The sequence below is a fragment of the Callithrix jacchus genome, chromosome 22, assembly GCF_049354715.1.
Source record: "Callithrix jacchus isolate 240 chromosome 22, calJac240_pri, whole genome shotgun sequence".
Classification (NCBI taxonomy): Eukaryota; Metazoa; Chordata; class Mammalia; order Primates; family Cebidae; genus Callithrix; species Callithrix jacchus.
In genome coordinates this window covers 12,760,970-12,787,185 of record NC_133523.1, presented here as the reverse complement: position 1 = coordinate 12,787,185, position 26,216 = coordinate 12,760,970, and the positions used below count along the sequence as shown (strand labels likewise).

Sequence of the window (26,216 nt, the reverse complement as noted above, 5' to 3'; positions counted from 1 at the left end):
TGCCGTGGCCTCTCGAAGTGCTGAGATTATAAGTGTGGGCCACCATGCCTGGCCGGAATATATTTTAAAGAGACAGGATCTCGTTCTGTCACCCAGAATGGAGTGTGGTGGTGTGATCACAGCTCACTGCAGCCTGGAACACCTGGGCTCAAGTGATCCTCCCACCCCAGCCTCTTGAGCAGCTGGGACTACAGGTACCTGGCTGATTTTTTTCAATTTTTTATAGAGACAAGACATTGCTCTTTTGCTTAGGCTGGTCTCGAACTCCTGAGTTCAAGTGAGTCTCCATTCTTGGCTTCCCAAAGTGCTGGAATTATAGGTGTGAGAACTGCACCCAGTCACTAGGAGATACATATATATATTGTGTGTGTGTGTGTGTGTGTGTGTGTGTGGCACATTCTCAGCTCACTGCAATCTCAGTCTCCCCAGACTCAAGCAATCCTCCTGCCTAAGCCTCCTGAGTAGGTGGGATTACAGACACATACCACCATGGCCTGGCTAATTTTCATATTTTTAGTCGAGACCAGATTTCACCATGTTGGCCAGGCTGGCCTCAAACTCCTGACCTCAAATGATCTGCCCGCCTCAGCCTCCCAAAGTGCTGGGATTACAGGCGTGCGCCACCACACGCAGCCTCTAGGATCTATTTTGGAGGAGTAATTGACAAATTTTATAAACAAATTAGATATAGAGGATGAGAGAAACATATCATTCCATTTAATTGTACTATTCTTCTGCAAGTTTATTACTGGAGCCATTCTGTAGATGAGGAACATGAGTTTTCTTTCTACGTCCTTGGGAGAGCCTTGCTGAGGATGTAAACCATTTGGCTAGAGAATGTGGCATCCAAAACAGAGGTCAGGCCAGGCTGAGTGGGAGGATCACCTGAGGTCAGGCTTCAAGACCAGCCTGGCCAACATGGTGAAACCCCGTCTGTACTAAAATGCAAAAGGTAGCCAGTCATGGTGGTGGGCACCTCTAATCCCAGCTACTCAGGAGGCTGAGGCAGGAGAATCACTTGAATCCAGGAGGTGGAGGTTGCAGCGAGTAGAGACTGTGCCGTTGCACTCCAGCCTGGGAGACAAGAGTGAAACTCTGTCTCAAATAACACCAAAACACAAAAAACAACCCGGGGTCAACAAGCTATGGCCTGCTGCCTGTTTTTGTTTGGCTGGTAAGCTAAGAATGATTTTTACATAATTAAATGATTGGAAATATCAAAACCAGGATTATGTTTCATGATAGGTGAAAATTACATGAAGTTCAAATCTCAGTGACTGGAAATAAAGTTTTATTGGCACAGAGCCTGCTCATTTGTTTACCTGTGGTGTGTGACCACTTTCACATGACAATGGCAGAGTTGAACAGCCACTACAGAGACCACCCTCAACACGGAAAATGTTTACTACTTGGCCCTTTGCAGAACTTTGCCAAGCCCTCATTTAAAGTAATAGATCTAAACAGTCTCCAGAAACACCTGCTGCCTCTGAAGACAGGTGCAGCCACTAGTGCTTTTCTTGGCAGATTCACTGCCAAAGAACAGTGTTCAGTAATTACCTTGTTTTGTGGGCCAAGCTCCGGAAATAAAGGGTTGTCATACTCGAACGCATGGGCAGTACCTCGTGCTATGTATGTATATGTGATTTATTTCTCTCTGGGGAACAAACCTGTGTCATTGCTTAATGTAGTCTCCCTAAATGGTAGAAAAGGGTTCCGTGGCCAAATACTTGTAGGAAAAAGATTGACAATGACAGTGCTGAGAAGATCGTCCATAGAGAAGTTGGTTTAGTTGTTCCTTGATCTCCCACCTCCTCCTTTTGAGTTCAGGCTTTCAGAAAGTAATCATCGCCTCCTCTTCTTGCACCTGAGTTGGAAGGGATGAGGCCCATGGGCTTTGTGTCCGTAGAAAGAGAAAGAGTCAGTAAGTGAGGAGCTTTTGAAGCCCTTTCTTTGTGGGAGGGGCCACAAGAGGCCAGCTGTCTTAGTGCTGAGAAAGCCAAGGCCAGCGTTTCTTAGGGTGATCTCAGGACTTCGTGCCTCAGAACCATCTAAGGGACTAGTAAAACATACTCGGGGCTATTTCCGACTCGCTGGGCAGTAGAGCCCAGGAATCTGCCCGATGATGCCGATGAAAGCTTAGGCTGAATTTCCTCTTGGCGTCTCCGTCCTCCTCTGTCCCCACCTGGCTTGGATATTTGTTGAATGAATAATAACACCTGCCACTTATTAGTGTTTATTGGGTGTTGAGCTGATCTCACTGGATCTTTTTTTTGCTCTGAGACAGAGTCTTGCTTTGTCACAGGCTGGAGTGCAGTGGTGTGATCTCGGTTCACTGCACCCTCTGCCTCCTGGGTTCAAGTGATTCTCCTGCCTTAGCTTTCCAAATAGCTGAGACTACAGGCCACCACACTGGTTAATTTTTGCGTTTTTAGTAGAGATGGGGTTTCTCCATGTTGGCCAGGCTGGTCTTGAACTCCTGACCTCAGGTGATCCACCTGCCTTGGCCTCTCAAAGTGCTGGAATTACAGGTGTGAGCCACTGCACCCGGCCTGATCTCATTGGATCTTTATAGCAATTTGATGAATTGGGTGTTCTTCTTATCCCCAGGTGACAGGCAAACTGAGGCCCAGAAGAAGGTTGGTAATATGCTGATGAGTTAAAAGACAGCGCCAGGGTTCGTGTGGGTGAGGGTCTGACACCAGGCAGATGACGGCTTGTCAGCGACAGTGACCTGAGTACCTGAGCCAGGCCAGAATTGGACCCGATGGTGTGAGGAACCTCTTCCCCTCTAACTCTGGGAGGAAGGAGTTTGGGGAGGGCAGGGGCTGGAGGAAGATGGTCTTGGCCCCATTTGAGGCAGACAGCAGCGTTTCCCTCTTGAGGTGACAAGTTTCCCTGCTGCCCTGAGTCCCTGGGCCACAGTGCACTAAGGCTGGCCACCTGCTGGGTGGGAAGGCCCCAAATGGCTTCTCATCCTTCCTGCCTCCGCCCCTCCCACCAGAATGACCTCACCTGTAGGGAGGGTGGTCCCAGGGCCCTGCCAGCCAGGAAGGTCCTGGAGTCCCTCCCCAGCCTGCTTCAAGCACAGAGGGCACACCCAAGAGGCAGGCAGACGCTCCTGTTTTCTTCGTCCTCAGCAGCCCAAAGCTCTGGACGCTGGAAGCGAGGCGGGACCAGGAGGTCGTTTCATCTTTCCTGGAACTCCGTTAAAGGGCCTTGGGTAGTGAAGGGAGCCACAGCCATTTCCTGTGAGCTTACAGCATGCCAGATGCCTGGCCACGAGCTGCCCACAGGATCAGATTGAACTCCTCAGCAGCCCCGCCTGGTAGCACTGGCTGGCCTCCCATTTCACAGATGGAGCTGTAGAGGCCTCTGCAAAAGTCACTCCGCTAGGAAGTACCCAGGTTCAAATCGTGGTGCATCCGTCCCTGTCCAGGCCTTGTTTCTCACCTGCCTTGCCCCCTTCTGACTCGGATGGCTCTTGAGTTTGACATCAAAGGGCAGAACCTGGGTCCCAGGGGAGGGAGGTACGGGGAGGTGGGAAGGACAGGTGTCACGGCGCTGCCCGGCCTCCTCAGGGCTGCTCAGGCCAGCTTTTCCCTTGCAGGTTCTGTTGCCCTATCTGGGGCCTTGGGTAGGGGGCGTAACCTCTGCAGGTGACGCTTGGGTCTCCCTGTGGGAAGAACTGGCAAGATGCTGTGTACTGACTGTAAGAAGCAAATGAAGGCTGGGCGCCCTGGCTCAGGCCTGTAATCTCAGCTCTTTGGGAGGCCAAGGTGGGTGGATCGCTTGAGATCAGGAGTTTGAGACCAGCTCGACCAACATGGTAAAACCCTGTCTTCACTAAAAACACAAATTTAGCCGCTTGTGGTGGCAGGCGGCTGTAATCCCAGCTCCTCGGGAGGCTAAGGCAGGAGAATTGCTTGAACCCGAGGGGTGGAGGTTGCAGTGAGCTGAGATCACACCACTGCACTCCAGCACTCCACAGTGAAACTCCGTCTAAAAAAAAAAAAAAAGCAAATGAGCGCCATGCCTGGCATGCTGAGTAGGGCTGGAAGCTGAAGAATGTATCTGGGGGTCAGAGAGACCCGGGTTCAATCCCTGCCTCACCAGGTACTTGAGGCTTTCAGCAGGCTACCCCTCAGCTTCACTGAACTCGGCTGTAAAATGGGCATGATGGCACCTCCCTCAGACAGCTGCTGGGAGGTTACCTCAGTGGAGGGTTCTGGGGGCTCCTGGTCAACCAGCAGCTGTTGTTTTCCACCCCCTCCTTCCTTTGAGGGTCACCCTGCAGCTGGAGGGCCACCTGGGCACATCATGGCACACAGGTGCTGTTAGTGCAGGAAAGGCTCCGGTGCAGCTGCCAGCCAGGATGTAGAACTGGCCAGAGTCACTGCCGAGTGCAGGCAGGGCTCTCAGACCCCAGTACCTCCAGGGGCCACAAAAGCACGGAGCTGAGCCTTTCCTCTTGACCACTCGTGCCTCTGTCCCACCAGCCCGCAAATGCTTCAGACCTGGGGATGGGGCTCATGAGTACAAGGGCCCCGAAACCACTGCCCATTGACTGCTGCAATGGGGCTGAACCAGAGGGAGGCCATGCCCAGCTCAGAGGGACACACCCTCTAGCCACGCCCACCCTGTTCTTTCATTTTGTTTTGTTTGGTTCTGAGACAGGGTGTTGTGCTGTCACTGAGGCTGGAGTGCAGTGGTGCAGTCTCAGCTCACTGCAACTTCTGCCTCCCGGGTTCGAGCGATTCTCCCACCTCAGCCTCCCTGGTAACTGGGATTACAGGCATGCACCACCATGCCGGTTTATTTTTATTTTTATTTTTTTGAGATGGAGTGTTACCCTCAGCCTCCCAAGTAGCTGGGATTACAAGTACGTGCCACCATACCCAGCTGATTTTTTTTTTTTTTTTTTTTGAGATGGAATTTTGCTCTCGTTGCCCAGGCTGGAGTGCAATGGCACCATCTTGGCTCACGGTAGCTCTGCCTCCCAGGTTCAAGCGATTCTCCTGCCTCAGCCTCCCGAGTAGCTGGGATTACAGGCGCTTGCCACCACATCTGGCTAATTTTGTATTTCTAGGAGAGATGGATGCAGTTTTGCCATGATGACCAGGCTAGTCTCAAACTCCTGACCTCAGGTGATCCACCCACCTTGGCCTCCCAAAGTGCTGGCATTATAGGCCACTGTGCCCGGCCCTGATTTTTGTATTTTTAGTAGAGATGGGGTCACCATGTTGGTCAGGCTGATCCTGAATGCCTGATTTCAGGTGATCCAACCACCTCAGTCTCCCACAGTGCTAGGATTATAGGCGTGAGCCACCGTGCCTGGCCAAGGCCGGCCCTGTTCTGAAGTCAGCCGCAGCTGCTGGGTTCTTAGTGTGGCCTGGGCCGGCTCCCAGCCCCGTCGCCCCTGGCCACGGAAGGGCACTGTCCCGCTGATGAGCTTACATCTGGTGTCAAGACCCATAACTGTCCTCAGGCAGAGGGCCCAGAAAGCCACTGTGGCCCCATGCAGCTCACAGGGCCTTTTGGACTCAAACACCTTCCCACTGGGAATGCTGCTCAGCCAAGAATGCCAAGTCCAGATGGCAGGCACGCAGGGAACCGGCACGGGCTCCTCAGAGGCGGCTCTCCCCATGACTGCTCTCTGGCAATCAACTGATGAGTCAGGAGCGCAGAACACCCAGGGTTCAACCGCAGCCCTACCGCTTCGCTGCTCTGTGGCTGGGGCAAGCACCTTCACCTCTCTGAGCCTCAGCTCCCTACCTAGCAGGCAGAACCCAACCCTAGACATGCTTGTTGGAAAGTTGACAATGAAATAGGCCGGTGTGGTGGCTCACACCTAGAATCTCAGCACTTTTTGGGAGGCTAAGGCAGGAGGATTGCTTGAGCCCAGGAGTGCGATACCAGCCTGGGCACGATAGTGAGACTCCTGTCTCTGGGAAAAAAATTGTGTGTGTGTGTAGTGTAGACAGAGTCTTGCTATGTGGCCCAGGCTGGAGTGCAGTGGCATGACTTGGCTCACTGCACCCTCTGCCTCCTGGGTTCAAGAGATTCTCCTGCCTCAGCCTCCCGAGTAGCTGGGATTACAGGCATGCACTACCATGCCCAGCTAAACTTTGTATTTTTAGTAGAGACGGGGTTTCACCATGTTGGCCAGGCTGGTCTCGAGCTCCTGACCTCAAGTGATCCTCCTGCCTCAGCCTCCCAAACTTTGGCTTGGCTTTTGGGTAGAATTACAGGTGTGAGCCACCACACCCAGCCTCATCTCATTGGATCTTTACAGCAATTTGGTGAATTGGGCATTCTCCTTATTCCCAGGTGACAGATAGGCAAACTGAGGCCCAGAAGAGGTTAGTAATATGTCATGAGTTAAGAGACAGTGGTAGGGTTCATGTGGGTGACGGTCTGATACCAGGTAGATAAGGGCTTTTTGGCTACAGTGACTTGAGTTTAAAAGGTGAAGTAAGGCCTGGCGCGGTGGCTCAAGCCTGTAATCCCAGCACTTTGGGAGGCCCAGGTGGGCAGATCACATGAGGTCAGGAATTCCAGACCAGGCTGACCAACATGGAGAAACCCCGTCTCTAGTAAAAATACAAAATTAGCCGGGCGTGGTGCCTGTAATCCCAGCTACTAGGGAGGCTGAGGCAGGAGAATCGCTTGAACCCAGGTGGCAGAGGGTGCAGTGAGTGAAGATTGCACCATTGCACTTCAGCCTGGGCAACAAGAACCAAACTCCTCAAAAAAAAAAAACAAAAAAAACACATGAGGTAACGTAGGGAAAGTGCCCAGCCCTGTGCCTGGCTTATAGGAGCCTTCAGGACATGCCCACTTGGGTTCCTCAGTTAAGGAGATGGAGGGAAGGGAGGGGGCAGCCCCTGGCATCTGAGAGTGACCCAGTGAGAACCATTCGTCTCTGGGTAAGGGTACAGAGCCACCAAATGGCCCTGAGTTCCCCCGCAGGGTGAGGAAATGGATGTGGGGATCCCTGGGTATCAGGGACTGGAAGGTGGGCATCCGGCTTGGAGTGAGTGTGGGTGCGGATTGGGGCTCCAGCTCTGGTCTACAGCTGGTACCCCTGCAGTGACGGGTTGGATATTTCTGGCCACCAGCCTGGGGATTTAATTAAGTTAGTGATGAGCCCAAGCACATCTCCAGGGAGCCCAGAGCTGTCTCTGCTTTCTCTGCCTGTAGATTAATTCCTGTTTTTCCTTCTTTTGTTTTGTTTTGTTTTTTTCTCTCCCCCCTCCCTTTCTTCCCAAGGAATTAAAAAAAAAGCCTTATTTATTATCATTTTCCCCACCGTTGGCATGGCAACGCAGGCGTACACTGAGCTCCAGGCAGCCCCACCACCATCCCAGCCGCCACAGGCCCCTCCGCAAGCCCAGCCCCAGCCACCACCACCACCACCCCCAGCGGCACCCCAGCCCCCTCAGCCGCCCGCCACCGCCGCCACCCCTCAGCCCCAGTATGTCACCGAGCTGCAGAGCCCCCAGCCCCAGGCACAGCCACCGGGCAGCCAGAAGCAGTATGTGACGGAGCTCCCGGCTGTACCCGCACCCTCGCAGCCGGCCGGTGTGCCCACCCCTTCGCCCGCGCCCCAGCAGTACATCGTGGTCACTGTCTCCGGTAAGTGCCAAGCGCTCTTGTGTCCCAAAACTCCTCTCAGAGTTGTTCAGCTAGCCCAGCCCCCTGGGTGTGAAGGTACAGGGCTGCCTTGCCCCCCAGGGTTTCTGGGTGGGCATCAATAGGGCAGGGGTGCTCACGCCATGCAAGGAGGCCTCTAGCCCCCCAAACTCATTCCCACCAGAGCAGCTTTTAGAGTTTCTGTTTTGCTTTTGCTTCGTTTTTTGAGACAGGGTCTTGCTCTGTTGCCCAGGCTGGAGTGCAGTGGCTCAATCACAGCTCACTGCAGCCTCCACCTTCCAGGCTCAAGCAATCCTCTCACCTCAGCCTCCCAAGTAGTTGAAATCACAAGTGCCCACCACCATGCCTGGATAAGTTTTTTAATTTTTTGTGGTGATGGGGTCTTCCCATGTTCCTCAGGCAGGTCTCAAACTCCTGGCCTCAAATGATCCTCCCACCTCTGTCTCCCGAGTTGTTGGGAGTACAGGCTTGCAGCCCCCCCAGCTAATTGTGTTTTTTGAAGTAGAGTTTCGCTCTTGTTGCCCCAGGCTGGAGTGAAGTGGTACCATCTCGGCTCACCGCAACCTCCGCCTCCCAGCTTCAAGTGATTCTTCTGCCTCAGCCTCCTGAGTAGCTGGGATTACAGGCATGTACCACCACGCCTGGCTATTTTTGTATTTTCGGTAGAGACGGGGTTTCTCCATGTTGGTCAGCCTGGTCTGGAATTCCTGACCTCAGGTGATCTGCCCACCTGGGCCTCCCAAAGTGCTAGGATTACAGGCGTGAGCCACCACGCCCAGTTTTGGTATTTTTATTAGAGATCGGGTCTCCCTATGTTGCCCCTAGGCTGGTCTCGAACTCCTGGCCTCAAGCAATCTTCCTGCCACGGCCTCCCAAAGTTCTGGGAATACAGGCCTAAGCCACCATGCTTAGCCTCTTAGAGCTCTTTCTATCTCTCTTTGCATGTAAGGCGTCGCTAGAAGAATGGTTTGGGCAGTGCAATCCAAGTGTGCAGGCACCTGTGGGAGGCTGAGGGCGAGCTCCAGGCCTGGCCTGGCCACCCACCAGTCTTTTGGCCTCCCGCTTCAGGTTCCTCATTTGTGATGGGATCGTCATACTCCTCACTCGCAGGGGACACGTGAGGGTCTCATAGCCAGGCTGGCCTCAAGTGGGCACTTCAGGGAGGTCAGCTGGGGGCCTGACCTCCCTTCCTAGAGGAGCCACCCTGTTGTTTTGGGGAGGATCCAGGGACCGGCCCTCTTTTTTTATTTTTGCTTTTCTTTCTCATGACATAAGCTAAGGTGGGGCCGGGTGCAGTGGCTCACACCTTTCATCCTAGCACTTTGGGAGGCTGAGGCAGGTGGATCATGAGGTCAGGAGATCAGACCATCCTGGCTAATATGGTGAAAAATACAAAAAATTAGCCGGGCATGGTGGTGGGCACCTGTAGTCCCAGCTACTCAGGAGGCTGAGGCAGGCAAATCTCATGAACCTAGGAGGCAGAGGTTGCAGTGAGCCGAGTTCGCAGTAATTCACTCCAGCCTGGGCGAAAAAGTGAGATTCCATCTCAAAAAAAAAAAAAAAGAAAAATGTAGCAATTGGCTCCGTCAAGGAACACAGCAGTTGGGGCTGGGGCCCTGGGCAGTGTCCCAGAGGCTTCTTGCAGTGTCTGCGTGGGAGGGCCGGGGTCCCCAGGAGAGGTTTGGGGTGGGGACATGCAGCGACTCAGGGCAGTGACTCTACTGTATGGCAGGAGTGGGGTTGTCTGCATAAGCGCCATGCTTAGTGCCCCCCGCCTGTGTAGACACAGCCCTGCCATGGTTGAGGTCAGGCTGCAGACATGGGCAGGGTCTTCCGGCCACACACCTTTGGTGGGTTCTCAGCGCTACTCAGAAATCCTGCAACATTTCCTTAACAGTGAACTTCACGCTCCAACAAACCTGTTCTCCCTCTGCCCTGCCATCACCTCCATCACCTCTGCCTCATACTATGCCCCTGACCCTGCAGACAGCCTTCCTGGGGATTGAGTACCATCAGGCCACCACAAGGACCCCTTCTCCCGCCCAGCTCCTGGGGTCCGTCTGCACCCACCACCTCTGCCTTCTCGCTGGATGAATTGGCACTGCCCATGTCTCAGGCCACCCCATCCAGGACACGCTCCTGCCATTGCTCCTTCTAGTTCCTTCTGCATCACTTAATCCCCTCTTGCAGATCTTCCCACCCATCCTTCAAGGAGGAACAGCACCATTTTGGTTATTTTTTAATGTATTTATTTTTTGAGACAGGGCCTTGCTCTGTCGCCCAGGCTAGAGTGCAATGGTGCAGTCATGGCTCACTGTAGCCTCGCACTCCTGGGCTCTGATCCTCCCACCTCAGCCTCCCAAGTAGCTGGGACTATAGTCATGTGCCACCACACCCGGCTAATCTTTTAATTTTTTTGTAGAGACAGTCTCGCTATGTTGCCCAGGCTGGTCTTGAACTCCTGGCCTCAAACAATCCTCCCACTTCGGCCTTCCAAAGTGCTGGAATTATAAGTGTGAGCCACCTCACCCAGCTAAGCCTCCATTTTATCCAGGAACCTCCAGCTCCTGGACCCCCTGCAGCTGGCCCCCTTTCTCCCAAAGATCCCCTCCTGTGAGTCCTCCAGGAGCCCACACTGCCCTGGTCTCCACCTGCCCCCTGCAGCCCATCTGTGGTCCCCTCTGCTGCTCCCTCCTCATCTCCCTGACTTTGTCAGCAAAGGACTCAGGCCTGGGAAGCCCTATTGGCTCCCACAGCTCCCCCTTCATGATGGCCTCATTCTGTGTCATACCTCTCAGTGCCCACATTGAGGACTCCAGCCTGGGCTGCAACCCTGAACCCCAGGACCCCACGTCCAACCACTCTTTACTCATCCTCCCAACCCAGGCTCAGTCTTGTTTCTGTCCTGCTGCTCCTTGAGTAAGACCTCTTGGCTCCGCCTCCTAACTCTTCCATAACTACTCGCCTCTTGCACTCTATGACCCCAAGCCTGGTCCAGCCTCTGCCCTCACAGTCTGACCCCTCCCGGCAGCCAGAGGGAGCTGGCTCACAGCTGTCAATGAGGTCTCCTCACATCCTAGCCCCACCCTAAGGGCTCCAAGGCAGGTGGTCCCAGGGGCACTCTTTGAGAAACCCTGGCCTAGGCTTTCTCAGCTCTGGGAGAGCAGGCTCCTTCCCCTCCCCTGATACCTGACAAAAAAGGGCTTTAAAAGCCACACACACACACACACACACACACACACACACACACTTTCTCTCCCCCCCCATATATATATGTAGGAGTCATATATATATACACACACACACACACACTTTCTCTCCCCCCCCATATATATATGTAGGAGTCATATATATATACACACACACACACTTTCTCTCCCCCCATATATATATGTAGGAGTCATATATATATACACACACACACACACACTTTCTCTCCCCCCCATATATATATGTAGGAGTCATATATATATACACACACACACACACACACACACTTTCTCTCCCCCCCCATATATATATGTAGGAGTCATATATATATACACACACACACACACTTTCTCTCCCCCCCCATATATATATGTAGGAGTCATATATATATATACACACACACACACACACTTTCTCTCCCCCCCCATATATATATGTAGGAGTCATATATATATATATATACACACACACACACACACACACACTTTCTCTCCCCCCCATATATATATGTAGGAGTCATATATATATACACACACACACACACTTTCTCTCCCCCCCCATATATATATGTAGGAGTCATATATATATACACACACACACACACACACACACTTTCTCTCCCCCCATATATATATGTAGGAGTCATATATATATACACACACACACACACACACACACTTTCTCTCCCCCCCCATATATATATGTAGGAGTCATATATATATACACACACACACACACACACACTCTATATATATATGTAGGAGTCATATATATATACACACACACACACACACACTTTCTCTCCCCCCCCATATATATATGTAGGAGTCATATATATATACACACACACACACACACACACTCTCTCTCTCTATATATATGTAGGAGTCATATATATATACACACACACACACACACACACACACACACACACTTTCTCTCCCCCCATATATATATGTAGGAGTCATATATATACACACACACACACACACACACACACACTTTCTCTCCCCCCATATATATATGTAGGAGTCATATATATACACACACACACACACACACACACTTTCTCTCCCCCCCATATATATATGTAGGAGTCATATATATATATACACACACACACACACACACACACACTTTCTCTCCCCCCCCATATATATATGTAGGAGTCATATATATATACACACACACACACACACACACTCTCTCTCTCTATATATATGTAGGAGTCATATATATATATACACACACACACACACACACACTTTCTCTCCCCCCATATATATATGTAGGAGTCATATATATATACACACACACACACACACACACTTTCTCTCCCCCCATATATATATGTAGGAGTCATATATATATACACACACACACACACACACACTCTATATATATATGTAGGAGTCATATATATATACACACACACACAAAAACACTATATATATACATATATATGTAGGAGTTATATATATACACACGCACACACTCTATATATACATATATATGTAGGAGTCATATATATATATACACACACACAAACACTCTATATATACATATATATGTAGGAGTCATATATATATATACACACACACACAAAAACACTATATATATACATATATGTATATGTAGGAGTCATATACATACACACATACACACACACACACACACACACACAGGTATATAAATTAGCTGGGCATGGTGGCAGGTGCCTGTAATCCCAGTTACTTGGGAGGCTGAGGCAAGAGATTTGAAAACATGTTCCATGCACCCTGTGCCCCTTCTAGTAAATGCCAAGCCACTTCAACTCCGGCCTGCCAGCCCCCTGGCCTCATGTACCTGGTCCAGCCCCCTGGCCTTCCTATAGCTCCACAAACCCAACAGGCTCGGTCCTGCCTCCTGATCTTTGCACTCTCGGTGCCCTGCCAGGAGCACTCCCCTCCCAGACTCTCTGGGAGCTTGTTCCTTGTCTCCCTCAGGTCTCTGCTCAGCTGCCACCTCCCTGACTCCCTCTCTCTACCCCCACTGCTCACCCTCTGTCTTCTTGTTTGCAACCTCCACCTCCTGGGTTCAAGTGATTCTCCTGCCTCAGCCTCCCGAGTAGCTGGATTATAGGCGCATGCCACCGTGCCAGGCTAATTTTTGTATTTTTCAGTAGAGATGGCATTTTGCCATGTTGGCCAGGCTGGTCTTGAACTTCTGACTTCAAGTGATCCGCCTGCCTTGGCCTCCCAAAGTGCTAGGATTATAGGCGTGAGCACGGTACCTAGCTGGTCTTCTTAACACTTATCGTCACTTAAAGTTATGATAATGGGATGGTGGCGGTGCCCACCTGCAGGCAGAGCTCTGTCACTGCTCAGTCTTTGTGGAATGACTGGTGAGCACCAGCCTGATCCAGAACAGCCTAGAGGAGGAGAACCTAGCAAGCCATCGTGTCCAGTCAGCTCCTCCGTGGCTGAGAGTTTGCAGGAGGCCTTGCATGGCACCAGTAGACGGCTCCCCTTGGCCCCCAGAGTGTCTGACGTGTCCTGATCCACATCCTGGGTGTGGGTCTTCCCTGCTTCAGGGTCCGGGCTCCCTGGAGCCAGAATCTGGAGTGGGCACACAGCTCCAGGCTTCACAACTCCCCAAGTCCTTCCGCTCCTGGCCTTAGCTTCTCCTGCTCTTCCTGGCACTTCCTCAGGGATGCCCTGGTGCTGCAAAGTTAAGAGCAAGTCCCAGCACTGTGGGAGGCTGAGGCAGGCGGATCACCTGAGGTCAAGAGTTCAAGACCAGCCTGGCCAACATGGTGAAACCCCATCTCTACTAAAAATACAAAAATTAGCCAGGCATGGTGGCGGGCACCTATAATTCCAGCTACTTGGGAGGCTGAGGCAGAATCAGTTGCACCCCGTAGAATTTGCAGTCAACGGAGATTACAGCCTGGGCAATAGATCAAGACTCTGCCTCAAAAAAGAAGCGAAGATCAAGGCAAACCCTCTGGGTCAGACAGAGCCAGGCTGGACCCTAAGTAGCCATGAGGCATGGGGAGGTGGCCTCTATCTCCCCCATCTCGGTAATGTTCCCAGAAGGGCACTCTGTACCCATGAGGGCAGGTCGCAACAACCCTGCTGTCCACAGAACTCTCTGGGGCTTACTTTGGTCAGTCAGTGGCTTAGTTGTCTTTCACGGTGGTCCCAGGGAATTTTATTTCCCTGCTACTCCACATTCTGGCAGGTGCCAGCCTGTGCCCGGAAGGGTCACTGGGCAGCGCTTCCTGGATTTGTTCTGAGGAAGAGGAGGTTGGCTTGTGCCCTGCCAGTCATCCCCTCTCCCCACCCCCTACCACAGTAACTCAGCCTTCCTCCCTGACCCTCTGCCAGGTTAGGATGCCTCATCTCAGGGTGGCTGAGGCCACGTGAGCACCAGGGAAGCAGGAGTAACTGACACCGGTGAAGGCTGCCACAAGGCACCTGGACTTCTCCCAAGCCAGGAGCAATCGGAGCTGACCAGGGACCCAGGGAGTGGGCAGGGAAGAGGGAGGGAGGGGCCTGGACCCAGACTTGGAGCCCAGGGCTGGACGCCAACCGAGAGCAACACCAGACACAGCTCACCCAGCTCGGTCCCCGCCTGCCCTCCCCAAAGGTGACTTTGGGGGTGGTAGGAAGGAAGCTCAAGTTTCTCTGGTCAGGAACAATACTAGATCCATATATCTCCGTCCTCAGAGGCCACCAGACTCTCCCAGAGCCCAAGGTGGAAGGAGAGTGCTGTGGGCTCTGGCAGCCACTCCCGGGAACGTGAAACTGACCCGGACTGCAGGGAACAGGGGCCAGCCCGAAGGAGGGGCTGAGTCCAGCCCTTCTTCCCCGCTTCTCTCTCACTTGGGGTTCTGGGGGATCCAAGAAGACTTGTGTCCAGATGGGGAAGTGGAGAGTATTTGTCAGCATTCCCAAACACAGATGGGGAACTGAGGTCGGAGCCAACAAGGGACACAGGACACTGGGGGCAGCCGAGGCCCCTTCACGAGCCCCCAACTGACATCATCTCAGGGAGCCCAGGGGCAGGAGGCAGAGCGTCAGATGGCTCCATCTGTCCTTGGGGAAGGACCCCCAGGGTGGGTGCCAGGGACCCAACCTCTGCCGTGCTCAGAGCCCAGCCTCTCCGGCCTCCCCTTGGCTCCCCCAGGTAGCTCATTTAAGGCTTGAGTAGGTCTGGATGGGGAAGTGCGGGGCCTGGGGAAGAGGGGGCGGCTCACTTGTCAGTCATTCCACTGCTCAGAGACGTTAATGTGTCAGATTCAGGGACAGGAAATCAGCTGCCGTTTCCTGAGACACTGGGGGCCTCCCTGGTCTCCTGCACACGCCCAGAGTGGCGATCCTGGCAGACAGATGCACACACTTGCTCGCAGACCCAGTGCCACCCCCCACTTCCCCTCCTGGCTTCGCCTCCCTGAAACACAGCGAGGGCCAGACCCAACGGTGGAGGGGCCCTGGCCTGGCCGCAGGCAGACAGGGACACCTGCACAGGAAGCCCTCATCTGCACAAGTTGCTCAGGCTCACCTGCTCAGCCTCGTGGTGCATCCCCTGGTGCCCTCCTGGGCTGGCAGGCATGGGGTCCCAGCCTTGAGGGCTACCCCAGAGGCAGGAGACATGCCAGACTGTTTCCTGGAGACAGCCACCTGGTCTCAGCAGCTCCCCAGGCTTCCTTCTGCTGTGGGTCCTGCGCAGGGACCAGCCCCTGAGCCCTGGAGGTGGTGGGGGCCAGACCCCCACTCCCTGCCCACCTTGAGCCTCCTGGATGAGGCACCATCCCTTAGACTGGGCTTGAGTCCTTGTGCCCCACCATCCAGGTGTGCAGGGCTGGTCACGTGACTCGGGGCTGTCTCGGGTTTCTCCCAGAGGGGCCTTCTCAGTGAAGCCTCCTCCCTTATGGCCCAGGGAAGCCTAAAGCAGATGCCAGGGAAGAGTCCAGCAAAACATAGGGATTGGGGCCTGTGGAATTGGCACAGGGGCAGCTGGTCAGGCAGGCCTGGGATTGACCAAATGCCCCAGAGCCCACGTGCAGCCACACGGAGGCCTCCTCCAACACCTCCTCCTGCATCTGGCAACCCATGTCCCCCGCACACACTCATGTGCTCTGCCCTTGACTTGGCCTTTGCATCTGCCCTGGCCAGGCCCCTCTCCTTCCTGTGCCCTGCCTGCACACCCAAGACCCAGTCTGGATGCTCCAAACCTTAAGGGTCTCCATAGACCCCCCAGCTTGCTTTCCTTCCTGTGCCCATGTGCCCAAGTCCACACATCACTGCCCTTCGGGTTCAGCGCGGACAGGACCAGTGACTCCAGGTTCCATGTGTGGGATGAGGTTCATGTAGGGCCAGAGGGGAACCTGTGTCGTGGCCTGCATGATGGATGGTGCATTTGACCTTGGACAAATCACTTTCTTGCTTCTGGTCTCTGTTGCCTTGTCTGAAAATGGGTAATTAAAGCTCTTACTGTCAGCCAGGTGCAGTGGCTCACATTTGTAATCCCAGCACTTTGAGAGGCCAAGGTGGGCGGATCACATGAAGCCAGGAGTTCAAGAGCAGCCTGGCCGACATGGCAAAACCCTGGCTCTACTAAAACCACAAAACTTAGCCCAGCGTGGTGGTATGTGCCTGTAGTCCCAGGTATTAGGGAGACTGAGGCAGGAGAAACGCTTGAACCGGGAGGCAGAGGTTTCAGTGAGCCGAGATTGCACCACTGTACGCTAGCCTGGCAACAGAGCAAGACCCTGTCTCAAAAAAAATAAAGGGGGGGAAAGCTATTACTGTCAGCCGGACGCAGTGGCTCACGCCTATAACCCCAGCACTTTGGGAGATGGAGGCAGGTAGATTGCTTGAGTCTGGGAGTTCAAGACCAGCCTGGGCAATATAGCAGGACTCCCATCTCTACTAAAAATACAAAAATCAGCCAGGCATGGTGGTACGTGCCTGTAGTCCCAGCGGCTTGGCGGCTGAGGCAGGAGAATTACTTGAACCCCAGAAGATATACTCCAGCCTGGGTAACAGAGCGAGACCCTGTCTCAAAAAAAAAAGCTCTTATTGTATCTGGCTGTCCAGGGAGAGCCCCTAGCACAACACCTGGTGTGCCAGAAGCAACACTAGTCTCTGCAGTGATCACTCCTGGCCCATGGCTCTTCAGTCCTGCCAGGGGGGTTGGATAAACCCCTCTACATTTCCAAGAGAGGTGGGCCTGGGACCTTGGCTCCTTGGCGGTGGAGGAAGGACATATAAATGTTCACCCCCAGCGCCACCCCGGCCTCTGGAGCTGCTGGGGGTAGGCCGGGCCACATGGAGGGGACAGGATGGATGGCGTCCCAGCTGGGGTGAGGGTCTTCTAGCCAGCGCCTCTTAGGGACGCTCCCCTGTTCCCCCAGCTTTCCTGCTAGTCACTCAGCAAGATGTGCATGAAATTTGACCTGTGCCTGCCCGATAGTGTCTCTGGGTACCAACCTCCCTCCTCACCCTGCAGCACTGCCCCAGCCCCTTGAAGGTCCCGCCCTGCTGGGGAGGGGAGTGTTTATCCCAAGAGGGCAGGCAGGCTCTCTGCCTCCACCAGGGGGGATTAGCTCCCCAAGGTTGCGGGTATAAAGCCGCCTGTACACCCTGCTGTTCTGTAGAGTCAGGCCAGGAGCAAAGAGGGCCAGGCAGGCCCCCCTGGATGGACAGGGCGCAGGCGGGGCGGGCGGGACAAGCACCATGTTCTATGATTGTCTCTTCTCAGCTGCCTGCCAGCGTGAGTACCCGCCTCCCCGACTCCTAGCCCCTGTGGTCCCACCCCACTGAGGACGGGGGCAGGGAGGGAGGACTTGGCTACAGGCTAGGAAGACCTTCTAGGGAGCACTCCTCTCAGCAGCTTCCACTCCCAGGAAGCCTGGGGTCACCCCAGCGAAGGTGGCCCCAGCGCCTCGGTTCTTCCAGCATTGCCAGGACTCTGGAGTGGACTCCTGAAGGGGCCTGACCTTGCTGGGGGCTGGCTTCAGGCTTCATCTTTCTCTCCAGGTGGGCTCAGGCTTAGGCTGGGGGTGGGCACAGCAGGAAGAGCTGACCTGGTGGCCCCTTCCTACAGAAGGTGCCATGCGGGCCAGTGAGACGGTGTCGGAGGCCAGCCCTGGCTCTACAGCCAGCCAGACCGGCGTCCCTACTCAGGTGGTTCAGCAGGTGCAGGGCACCCAGCAGGTATGATGTGGCCCTCCCGGGGGCGGGGGAGGGCCAGTGAGGGTGGCAGTGCAGGCTGCGGCCTCGGGGGCCTGGCCTCCCCTCCCTGCTTCCTGCCAGAGCCATCTGCTCACCTGTTCTTATCAAGGTGTGCACGGCAGCCACCCTCCACTCACCACTCCAGGCCTCCCTGGGGAAGCAGTGGCTCAGCTCCTGCCTTGTCCCCACAGCGACTGCTGGTCCAGACGAGTGTGCAGGCCAAGCCGGGCCATGTGTCGCCCCTCCAGCTGACCAACATCCAAGTGCCCCAGCAGGTAAGGCCACTGCACCTGGCCCCACCCTGGAAGGCTCCCTCAGGGTGGAGGAACAACCCCTATGACAAGCCTGGATCTGTCCTCACCAGGATCGAGGGAAGAGGCCCACTCCTGGGGCTGCCCTACCTCCTGGCTCTAGGCAGTCACCTCCCCAGGGTGAGACTATCAGGTAGGGGCCATCTAAGCAGAGACAACAGGATGTGTAGCTGGGAAGGTGATTTTCGGGTCCAGCCCAGTGTCCCGAAGCAGAGAACCCAAGCCAGGTTTAGAGTTAGGAGTCCATAGCCAGCGCAGGGTGGTCTGTCCCCAAGAAGGCCGCAGATGGGGTACAGCGCTCACCCATTTCCGATTGATCAGCGCAGAACTGGACAAAGTACTGTCAAGTTTTTTTTGTTTGTTTTTTTTTAAGACAGAGTCTCACCCAGGCTGAAGTGCAATGGTGCAATGTTGGCTCACTGCAACCTCCGCCTCTGGGGTTCAAGTAATTCTCCTGTCTCAGCCTCCCGAGTAGTTGGGATTACAGGCATGTGCCATCATGCCTGGCTAATTTATGTATTATTAGTAAAGACGGGGTTTCACTATGTTGGCCGGGCTGGACTCAAACTCCTGACCTCTAGTGATCCACCAGCCTCAGCCTCCCAAAGTGCTGGGATTACAGGCATGAGCCACCATGCCCAGCCTAGTACTGTCAGGTTTTAAGGATGACAGCACATTCCACGTGGCCCGATGACAACTCCAGCTCTGCCGCTTCCTGGCTCTAGGACCTCAGATAAGCGCCTTTGCCGTCCTGAGCCTGGTGTCACCCTCTGTGAAGTGGGGGCAGCAGCTGAGCTGCATTGGGGCTGTCGGGGTTCTGTGAGCTAACAGGTGTGATGCACTTACAGCATGAGCTGGCACTGTGCACATGGCTCGGTGCAACTGCGCTGGCTGTCATGAGTGATCCGCCTCCCTCTCCCTCCCTGGGTCCAGGCTCTCCCCACGCAGCGTCTGGTGGTGCAGAGTGCAGCCCCAGGCAGCAAAGGCGGCCAGGTCTCCCTGACGGTCCACAGCACCCAGCAGGTGCACTCGCCCCCAGAGGTAAGTGGTGGCCCTGTCAGCCGCCCTCCCCAGTGCTGTCTCCCCAGGTCAGCAGTGTACCCCCATAGTATATTTGGGGCTTCCTGCCCCCGCAGCCCATTTGCTCCTTCAAAATTCTGCATCCTCTCCACTCCCAGGGTGATGCCCTTGTGGACCCCAGGTAGGGTGGCTTGGCTGCCCAGTTCCTGGCCCTGCCAGCTCTGAGCTAAGTGGCCGTGGAGCTCTGCTCTGGGAGGAGCAGGTGACTTCCTGGGTTGAGATGACCCTGGCAGCTCCAGCTCAGGGAACTGCATTCCAGGAAACAAAGCAGGTTCTTCTTCCCTCCACAGGGGGAGAGTCTCTACTACGAAGCCTCAGACCTCAGGGTAGATTCTGGGGACCTAAAAACACCAGAGGGTTTTGGAGGCAGGCTGTGGGCGTTGTCTGCATCAGGAGCTCAGGGTCAGATGGCTGGCCCAGCCCACTTGCTTCCTCTTCTGGGACTCTGGGCAGGCCTGTGAGCCTTTTAGTTTTTGGTTTTTGTTTTTTGTGTTTTTTTTGGACAGAATCTTGCTCTGTTGCCCAGGCTGGAGTACAGTGGCGCTATGTCAGCCCACTGCAACCTCCAGCTCCTGGGTTCAAGTGATTCTTCTGCCTCAGCCTCCTGAGTAGCTGGGATTGCAGACGTCCACCACCACCACGCTTGGCTAGTTTTTGTATTTTTTGTAGAGACAGGGTTTCACCATGTTGGCCAGGCTGGTCTTGAACTCCTGACCTCCTCAGGTGATCTGCCCACCTTGGCCTCCCAAAATGCTGGGATTTCCGGTGTGAGCCACGGCGCCTGGCCCCTTTGAGCCTTCTGAGCTCCAAGTTTTCTCTGTGTCAAACAGCTGATTGTATAAACTGCCCCTCAGTTTGCTGTGAGAATTACAGCCTGAGGCACGGCAGGGCTCAGAGCCAACACAGGGCTCCATGGCCAGCCTGTCTGGGCCCAGTCCTGGGCCTCACCGCCTGCAGCCATGTCACCTGGGACTTGTGCCTTCCCCTCTGTGCCTCCATTGGGAAGTGGGAGTGCCGTGAGATTCCAGAGAGTACATTTAAAGCTCAGCCAGTGTCTGGTAGGAGTCAGCCCAGTATCACACCGGAGGCTGCTGCTGTCATTGTCATAAATGAGGAGCAGCCCCAGGAGAGCTTCAGGGGTGTGGCAGGCACCACCTACCATCAGCCATCCTTGCTGGGGAGGGTGAAACCCCAGTCGTTGCCAGGAGTTGACTGGGGCTATTGCAGGAATTAGGCATTTGGATGCATGGGATGTGGTCAGTTACCAGCCTGGGTGGTTGGTAATTGCGACAGGTGCTTAGGACAGGACCCTCCGCGGTCAGCTCTCCTGAGAAGGGTGTATGAGGGCCCGGGTGCCCCAGAGAGGATGCAAGCCTACCCCAGTACACTCCTGTCTCTCCTCCCTTACAGCAGTCGCCGGTGCAGGCCACCAGCTCTTCCAGCAAGACAGCCGGGGCCCCCACGGGTACAGTGCCACAGCAGCTGCAGGTCCACAGTGTCCAGCAGAGCGTCCCCGTCACCCAAGAGGTGCCAAGCCAAGGCGGGCAGCAGCTCAGACCAGGGGTCCCGGCCAGGCAGCCTCTGTAGCCCCGCACGGCTGTGCCTCTGGCCTATTAGAGCCCAGCCCCGGCCTGCCACCCAGGCCTTTGATAAGCGTCTCTGCCTGTCTCCAGATTCGGCAATCTGGGGCTGGAGGATGGGGATGCCGTGGGGAGCCTGAAATTTGAACTTGAGGCATCGTGGGCCAAGGGAACTGCTGGGAGAAACCACCTTGGCCTCTTTGGGCCCATTTGCCTGAAGGAAGCCCCAGTGCCACGTCCTGGCTCATTCCAGGAAGGGTTTCAGGAGGGGATCCTGCCCTCAAATCCATGCCCTGTTTGGCTGGAGAATGGCAGCATCTTGCTTACCAGGCTGCTGTGAGGTTACAGAAGCTCACCTGTGCAGGGGCTGGGCGGGTTGACAGCCATTGTTCCCATGGTCATCTTAACGTTCCCTTTCCCTTTCCAGAGGTCTGTGGTCCAGGCCACTCCACAAGCGCCCAAGGCCGGCCCGGTGCAGCCACTGACCGTGCAGGGCCTCCAGCCAGTCCACGTGGCTCAAGAGGTGTGTGTCCCACTCCTACCCCAGGGACAAACAGGCTGGTCCCGGGCTGGGGCTGGGGCTGGGGAGTGCAGGCCCCTGAGGCCGCAGGGAGGGAAATGCCTCTGTGAGCTGCAGACCCTGCCCTAGATCCTTCCCCTTTCCCGGCCCCCTGGCAGCTCAGGGCCCGGGTTTTGCTAAGAGAGGTCTGGATTTGAATCCCGCTTCATTCTTGCGTGGGCCTGGGTCAGTTCTTCCCGTCTCCGAGACCCCGGGCGGCGGGGATCTTCCCTCGGGTGGCTGCGTGCGCGCTCAGCAACCCGGTGGGTGGAGGCCTGGAGCCCCACCCGCGGCCGCCCCTGTTGACCCACCAGTGTCTCTGTTTGTCCTCCAGAGCTCAGGCAGTCAGTTTCCCGCTAGGAAGGCAGAGCAGCGAGATCCCCGGCCCACGCCGCCGCCGGAGCCGCCGCCCCGGCCGCCCGTGTGCAGCGGCGAGGCCCAGCAGCTAGGCAGCCCCGAGCTGCCGCCGCCCTATTACGAGCCGGGCATCGAGCAGTGGGTGGAGCTGGTGGGCGTGCTGCCCCCGCACCTGCTCCTGCCGCAGCAGAAAGTGGTCTTCGAGCCACTGCCCCGGCTCCCGGCCCGAGCCAGCCCCGACCAGAGGGTCAGGATCCAGAGAATCCCCCAGGTGCTAGTGTTCGGCACGGCCGCCACGGCCCTCAAAGTAGGTGGCGGACGCACGGACGGGGGGCAGCGGGCGGGCAGGGGCGGGGGCGCCCAGTCTGGGCCGCCCATCAGGCCCCGCAAGCCCTGTAGACCCCACCTCCGCCCGACGGGTCGGTCTGGGGACCCGCCTCTGATTCCCTACCCAAGCCCTGTCCTGGTCCCAGCTCCGCCCCTGCAGACGCGGGTTGGGGGATGGAGGTGGGGGACTCAGGCCCCGCCCCTAAAGGCCTGTCAGTGATTCCAGGTTGTTTCCCACCAACCGGGGCCCCAGGCTCCGCCCCTTACATACATTGCCCGGTTTCCAGGCCCCGCCCCTGAGGCCCTTTCTGTAGCTGCGGGTTCTGGCTGCATCAACAGCCTTGCCCCTGTGCCTGGGGTCCAACCTTAACGCCCACTGCAGGACCCTGTCTCGCATCCACTCCACTGCCCGTCATGCCCCACCCCTTGCTGGCCCCAGCCGAAGCCGAGAGTCCTGGCTTCTGCTCCTGAAATAGCCCTTCCTGATCCCCAGCCCTGGTGCAGGCAGCAGCCCCTGGGCCTCTGACCCCAGGCCTCCTCCAGGGCGTTTTGTTCAGAGCCCAGAAGCTGTCCTTGAGTCTGGGAGCTGGGTGTCAGGGAGAGCCTGGGTGGGCACCAGCCCTTTAGAGGTGGAACGGGAGGAGCTGGCCCACCTTGACCCTCCATGTGCCCTTCTCTGCCCCAGGTGCAGCAGCTCCAGCAGGTGCCTGTCCCACACGTGTACTCCAGCCAGGTGCAGTATGTGGAGGGCGGTGACGCCAGCTACACGGCCAGTGCCATGTAAGTGAGGGGAGAGGGGTGGGTGAGGGTCTCAGGTCTGCACTGGACCTTCCCCAGGCTCCCAGGACAGCAGGCCCCAGTCCCAGCCCCCAGCAGGCCAGCTGGCCTTAAAGGCCTCAGGAGACAGACACTCAGGTGGCACTCCCCAGGGGCAGCCACAGCCAGGAAAAATGGCAAAGCAGAGGGTCCCTCAAAGGTTAGGGTCCCTGGCATAGCTTATGGCTTGGGAGTCATATGAGCCTGGTTTTTAACAACAACAAAAAAGGCCCCACATGATAACTCACGTGTGTAATTCTAGCACTTTGGGAGGCCTCAGTGGGTGGATCACTTGAGGTCAGGAGTTCAAGACCAGCCTGGCCACCATGGTGAAATTCCGTCTTGACTAAAAATACAAAAATTAGATGGGCATGGTGGCAGGTACGTGTAATCCCAGCTACTTGTGAGGCTGAGGCAGGAGAATCACTTGAACCTGGGAGGTGGAAGTTGCAGTGAGCTGAGATTATGCCACTGCACTGCAGCCTGGTGACAGCGAGATTCTGTCTCAAAAAAAAAAAAATTACTTGACTTCCAACCCTGTCCCAGAGGGGATGCTGTGACCCATTTCTTTGTTTCCTTCCAGTGATACTCTAAGAATAGAAACTCTACTCCTCTACCCATTGTTTTTTCTTTTTTTTTTCTTTTTTTGCGACAGGGTCTCACTTCGTCACCTAGGCCAGAGTACGGTGGTGCGATCACGGCTCACTGCAGCTTATGGGCTCAAGTGATCCTCTGATCTCAGCCTCCCTGGTAGCTGGGACTACAGGTGTGCACCTCCATGCTCAGCTAATTTTTGTATTTTTGTAGCGATGGGGTTTTGCCATGTTGCCCAGGCTCATCTCAAACTCTTGGACTCACGTGATTTTCCCCTCTTGGCCTCCCAAAGTGCTGGCATTACAGACATGAGCCACCGTGCCCGGCCTCTACCCCCTTTCTTTGGTCAGAAATAGAGGCAGGCATTCCATCCATACCTTGTTTCTTTCCTGGCTCTTCTCCCACGTGTCCTCGTGGGTCCCGGCCACCCTCTTAGCTGCTGTGTAATAATCCTGTGTGGATGCAGCAGCCACGATGTTGTCAGTCCCCACCCAGTGGCACGTAGGGGACTTCCCCTCCCTGCGTGCAGCACTACCATTTCAGTGTGTGGGCCACGTCAGACAGGTGCCACGTCAGGCAGGTGCCACATCCTGGCCCTGCTTCAGCCCCAGCTCTGGCTCCTCGCTGGGGGTCCTCCCTGCCACCTTCCCTCTCCCATCTCCACAGCAATCACTGCTGCACTGTAATTCCTGTTGGTTTAGTTTCCAGAAGTTTCACTTGGTTTTCTTTGCATTTGCATGATTTCTTTTTTTGTCCTTGCCACTTGTTCTGGGGACAACGCTGGGATTGGTTAGCTCGTGGACTGACTGAGTCCTAAGGTCATGAGGCTCTGACTGACCCCCGGGGCATGGTCCTGAATTGTGAGGCGTGGTCCCCACCATCCGGCTGCCTTACAGTTCCATCCGTTTATTTCCAGTGCTGCTAATCTTTTCACTGTGTGGTTGACCCAAGCTGGCAAGGGCCAGACAGAGTGTTGCAAAGAGGAGACCAGTGTCTGAGGGCTCCTGCTGGCATCCCTGGGAGAGCCTCTCCTGTCTCCTTTGCTCCTCTGAGCTCCTCTGAGCTGTGTGGTTTTTCTGCTATGTCAAGTTGTTGGGGGCCACTCCTCCTGTCAACTGTCCACTCCTGTTTCTCCCTCTGAGGGAATTACTGCTGAGTTCCTGACTCTTTGCCAGCCTGATCCCCACCCTGGCCAGAGCCACAGCCCTTGGGCCTCCCTCGATTCTGTTCTGGGGAGCATCCAGAGCCACACACGTTCATTTATTGAGTCAATCAGCAACCATCAACCAAAGCAACATTTTTGCAGCACGTATCACATGCTGGGTGTGCAGGGGTGAGCAGGCTGCAGCCTCTGCCTTGGAGAAATGGGGGCACTTGTTCAGCTCATGTGCTCTTGGTGTCACTTTGTGTGGTAGACATAGGGCAGGACAGAGAGATTGAGAGTTGGACCTGGTGTCTGACAAAGACCATACTTCCATATCTCCTTCCACTGTCCTCCTCAGCTCCCTCTCCTTGTCCACCCACAACCACTTAGGTCTGCAGAGCTCCGTCCCTTGCCACTTTCAGAGTCTGAGCCAGGTCACCTCTTGACTGACCTCACTGTCTTTCTGGATGTTAAAAAAAAATTTTTTTTTGAGATGGAGTTTTGCTCTATTGCCCCAGCTTGGCACAATCTCTGCTCACTGCAACCTCTGCCTTCAGGGTTCAAGCGATTCTCCCGCCTCAGCCTCCCAAGTAGCTGGGATTACAGGCACGCGCCACCACACCTGGCTAATTTTTTGTATTTTGTATTTATTTATTTAAAAAAAAAAAATAGAGACAGGGTTTCACCATGTTGGCCTGGCTGGTCTTGAACTCCTGACCTCAGGTGATCTGCCTGCCTTGGCCTCTCAAAGTGCTGGGATTACAGGTGTGAACCTCCATGCCTGGCTTTTTTTTTTTTTTTTTTTAATTGTTTGTATTTTTCAGTAGAGACAGGGTTTCACCATTTCACCATGTTGGCCAGGCTGGTCTTGAACTCCTGACCTCAAGTGATCCACGCACCTCAGCCTTCCAGAGTGTTGGGATGACAGGTGTGAGCCACTGCACCTGGCTTAATGCTATGCGTTTAATCACTAATACATTGACAGAGTTCAAAAATCAAAACTACGTTTAAGGACGTTTATGAGATGGTGAGAGGTGACCCCCCGCCTGTCTCCTGTCCGCTGAGCCCTCCATGCCCACAGATGACAGACATGCAGACATGCACACGAAACACGACAGTCTTCCCTGTCTTTCAGTCACACCGTCCCCACCCTTCTCTCCTTTTATCTGCCCAGTGGTCGGTTCTGGAACTTCTTCTTTGGAAGGACCGCAACCCCTGCCTCCTCCTTCACCCCTGCGTAGGATTCCATCATCTTTTATTTAACAGCCCCTTGAGGTTGAATTCCTGGTGGTTTTTATGTTGTGACGATTTGCAGCCTCAAGTCTGTCTCCCGGTGCCCATTCTGTCCCTGGATAGCTGAATGAG

The 26,216-nt window shown here is 55.0% G+C and overlaps 1 protein-coding gene across 36 annotated transcripts in view; it reads left to right on the top strand.

The window, feature by feature from the left end:
• RFX1 (regulatory factor X1) overlaps positions 1–26,216 on the top strand; it is a 46,153-nt gene that overhangs the window by 5,414 nt on the left and 14,523 nt on the right. For 4 of the 36 annotated variants that reach the window (XM_078360734.1, XM_035287527.3, XM_078360743.1 and 1 more), the window contains exons 2-12: positions 2,608–2,769; positions 3,138–3,404; positions 3,608–3,776; positions 7,270–7,635; positions 17,956–18,065; positions 18,275–18,358; positions 19,328–19,435; positions 20,885–21,001; positions 21,482–21,577; positions 21,948–22,277; positions 22,983–23,077. In XM_078360734.1, coding sequence (XP_078216860.1) covers positions 7,317–7,635; positions 17,956–18,065; positions 18,275–18,358; positions 19,328–19,435; positions 20,885–21,001; positions 21,482–21,577; positions 21,948–22,277; positions 22,983–23,077 — 1,259 coding nt within the window. In that variant the 5' untranslated portion in view covers positions 2,608–2,769; positions 3,138–3,404; positions 3,608–3,776; positions 7,270–7,316. The remainder of the gene's footprint in view (positions 1–2,607; positions 2,770–3,137; positions 3,405–3,607; positions 3,777–7,269; positions 7,636–17,955; positions 18,066–18,274; positions 18,359–19,327; positions 19,436–20,884; positions 21,002–21,481; positions 21,578–21,947; positions 22,278–22,982; positions 23,078–26,216) is intronic. The other 32 variants (XM_078360739.1, XM_035287518.3, XM_035287522.3 and 29 more) reach the window with 19 other exon arrangements.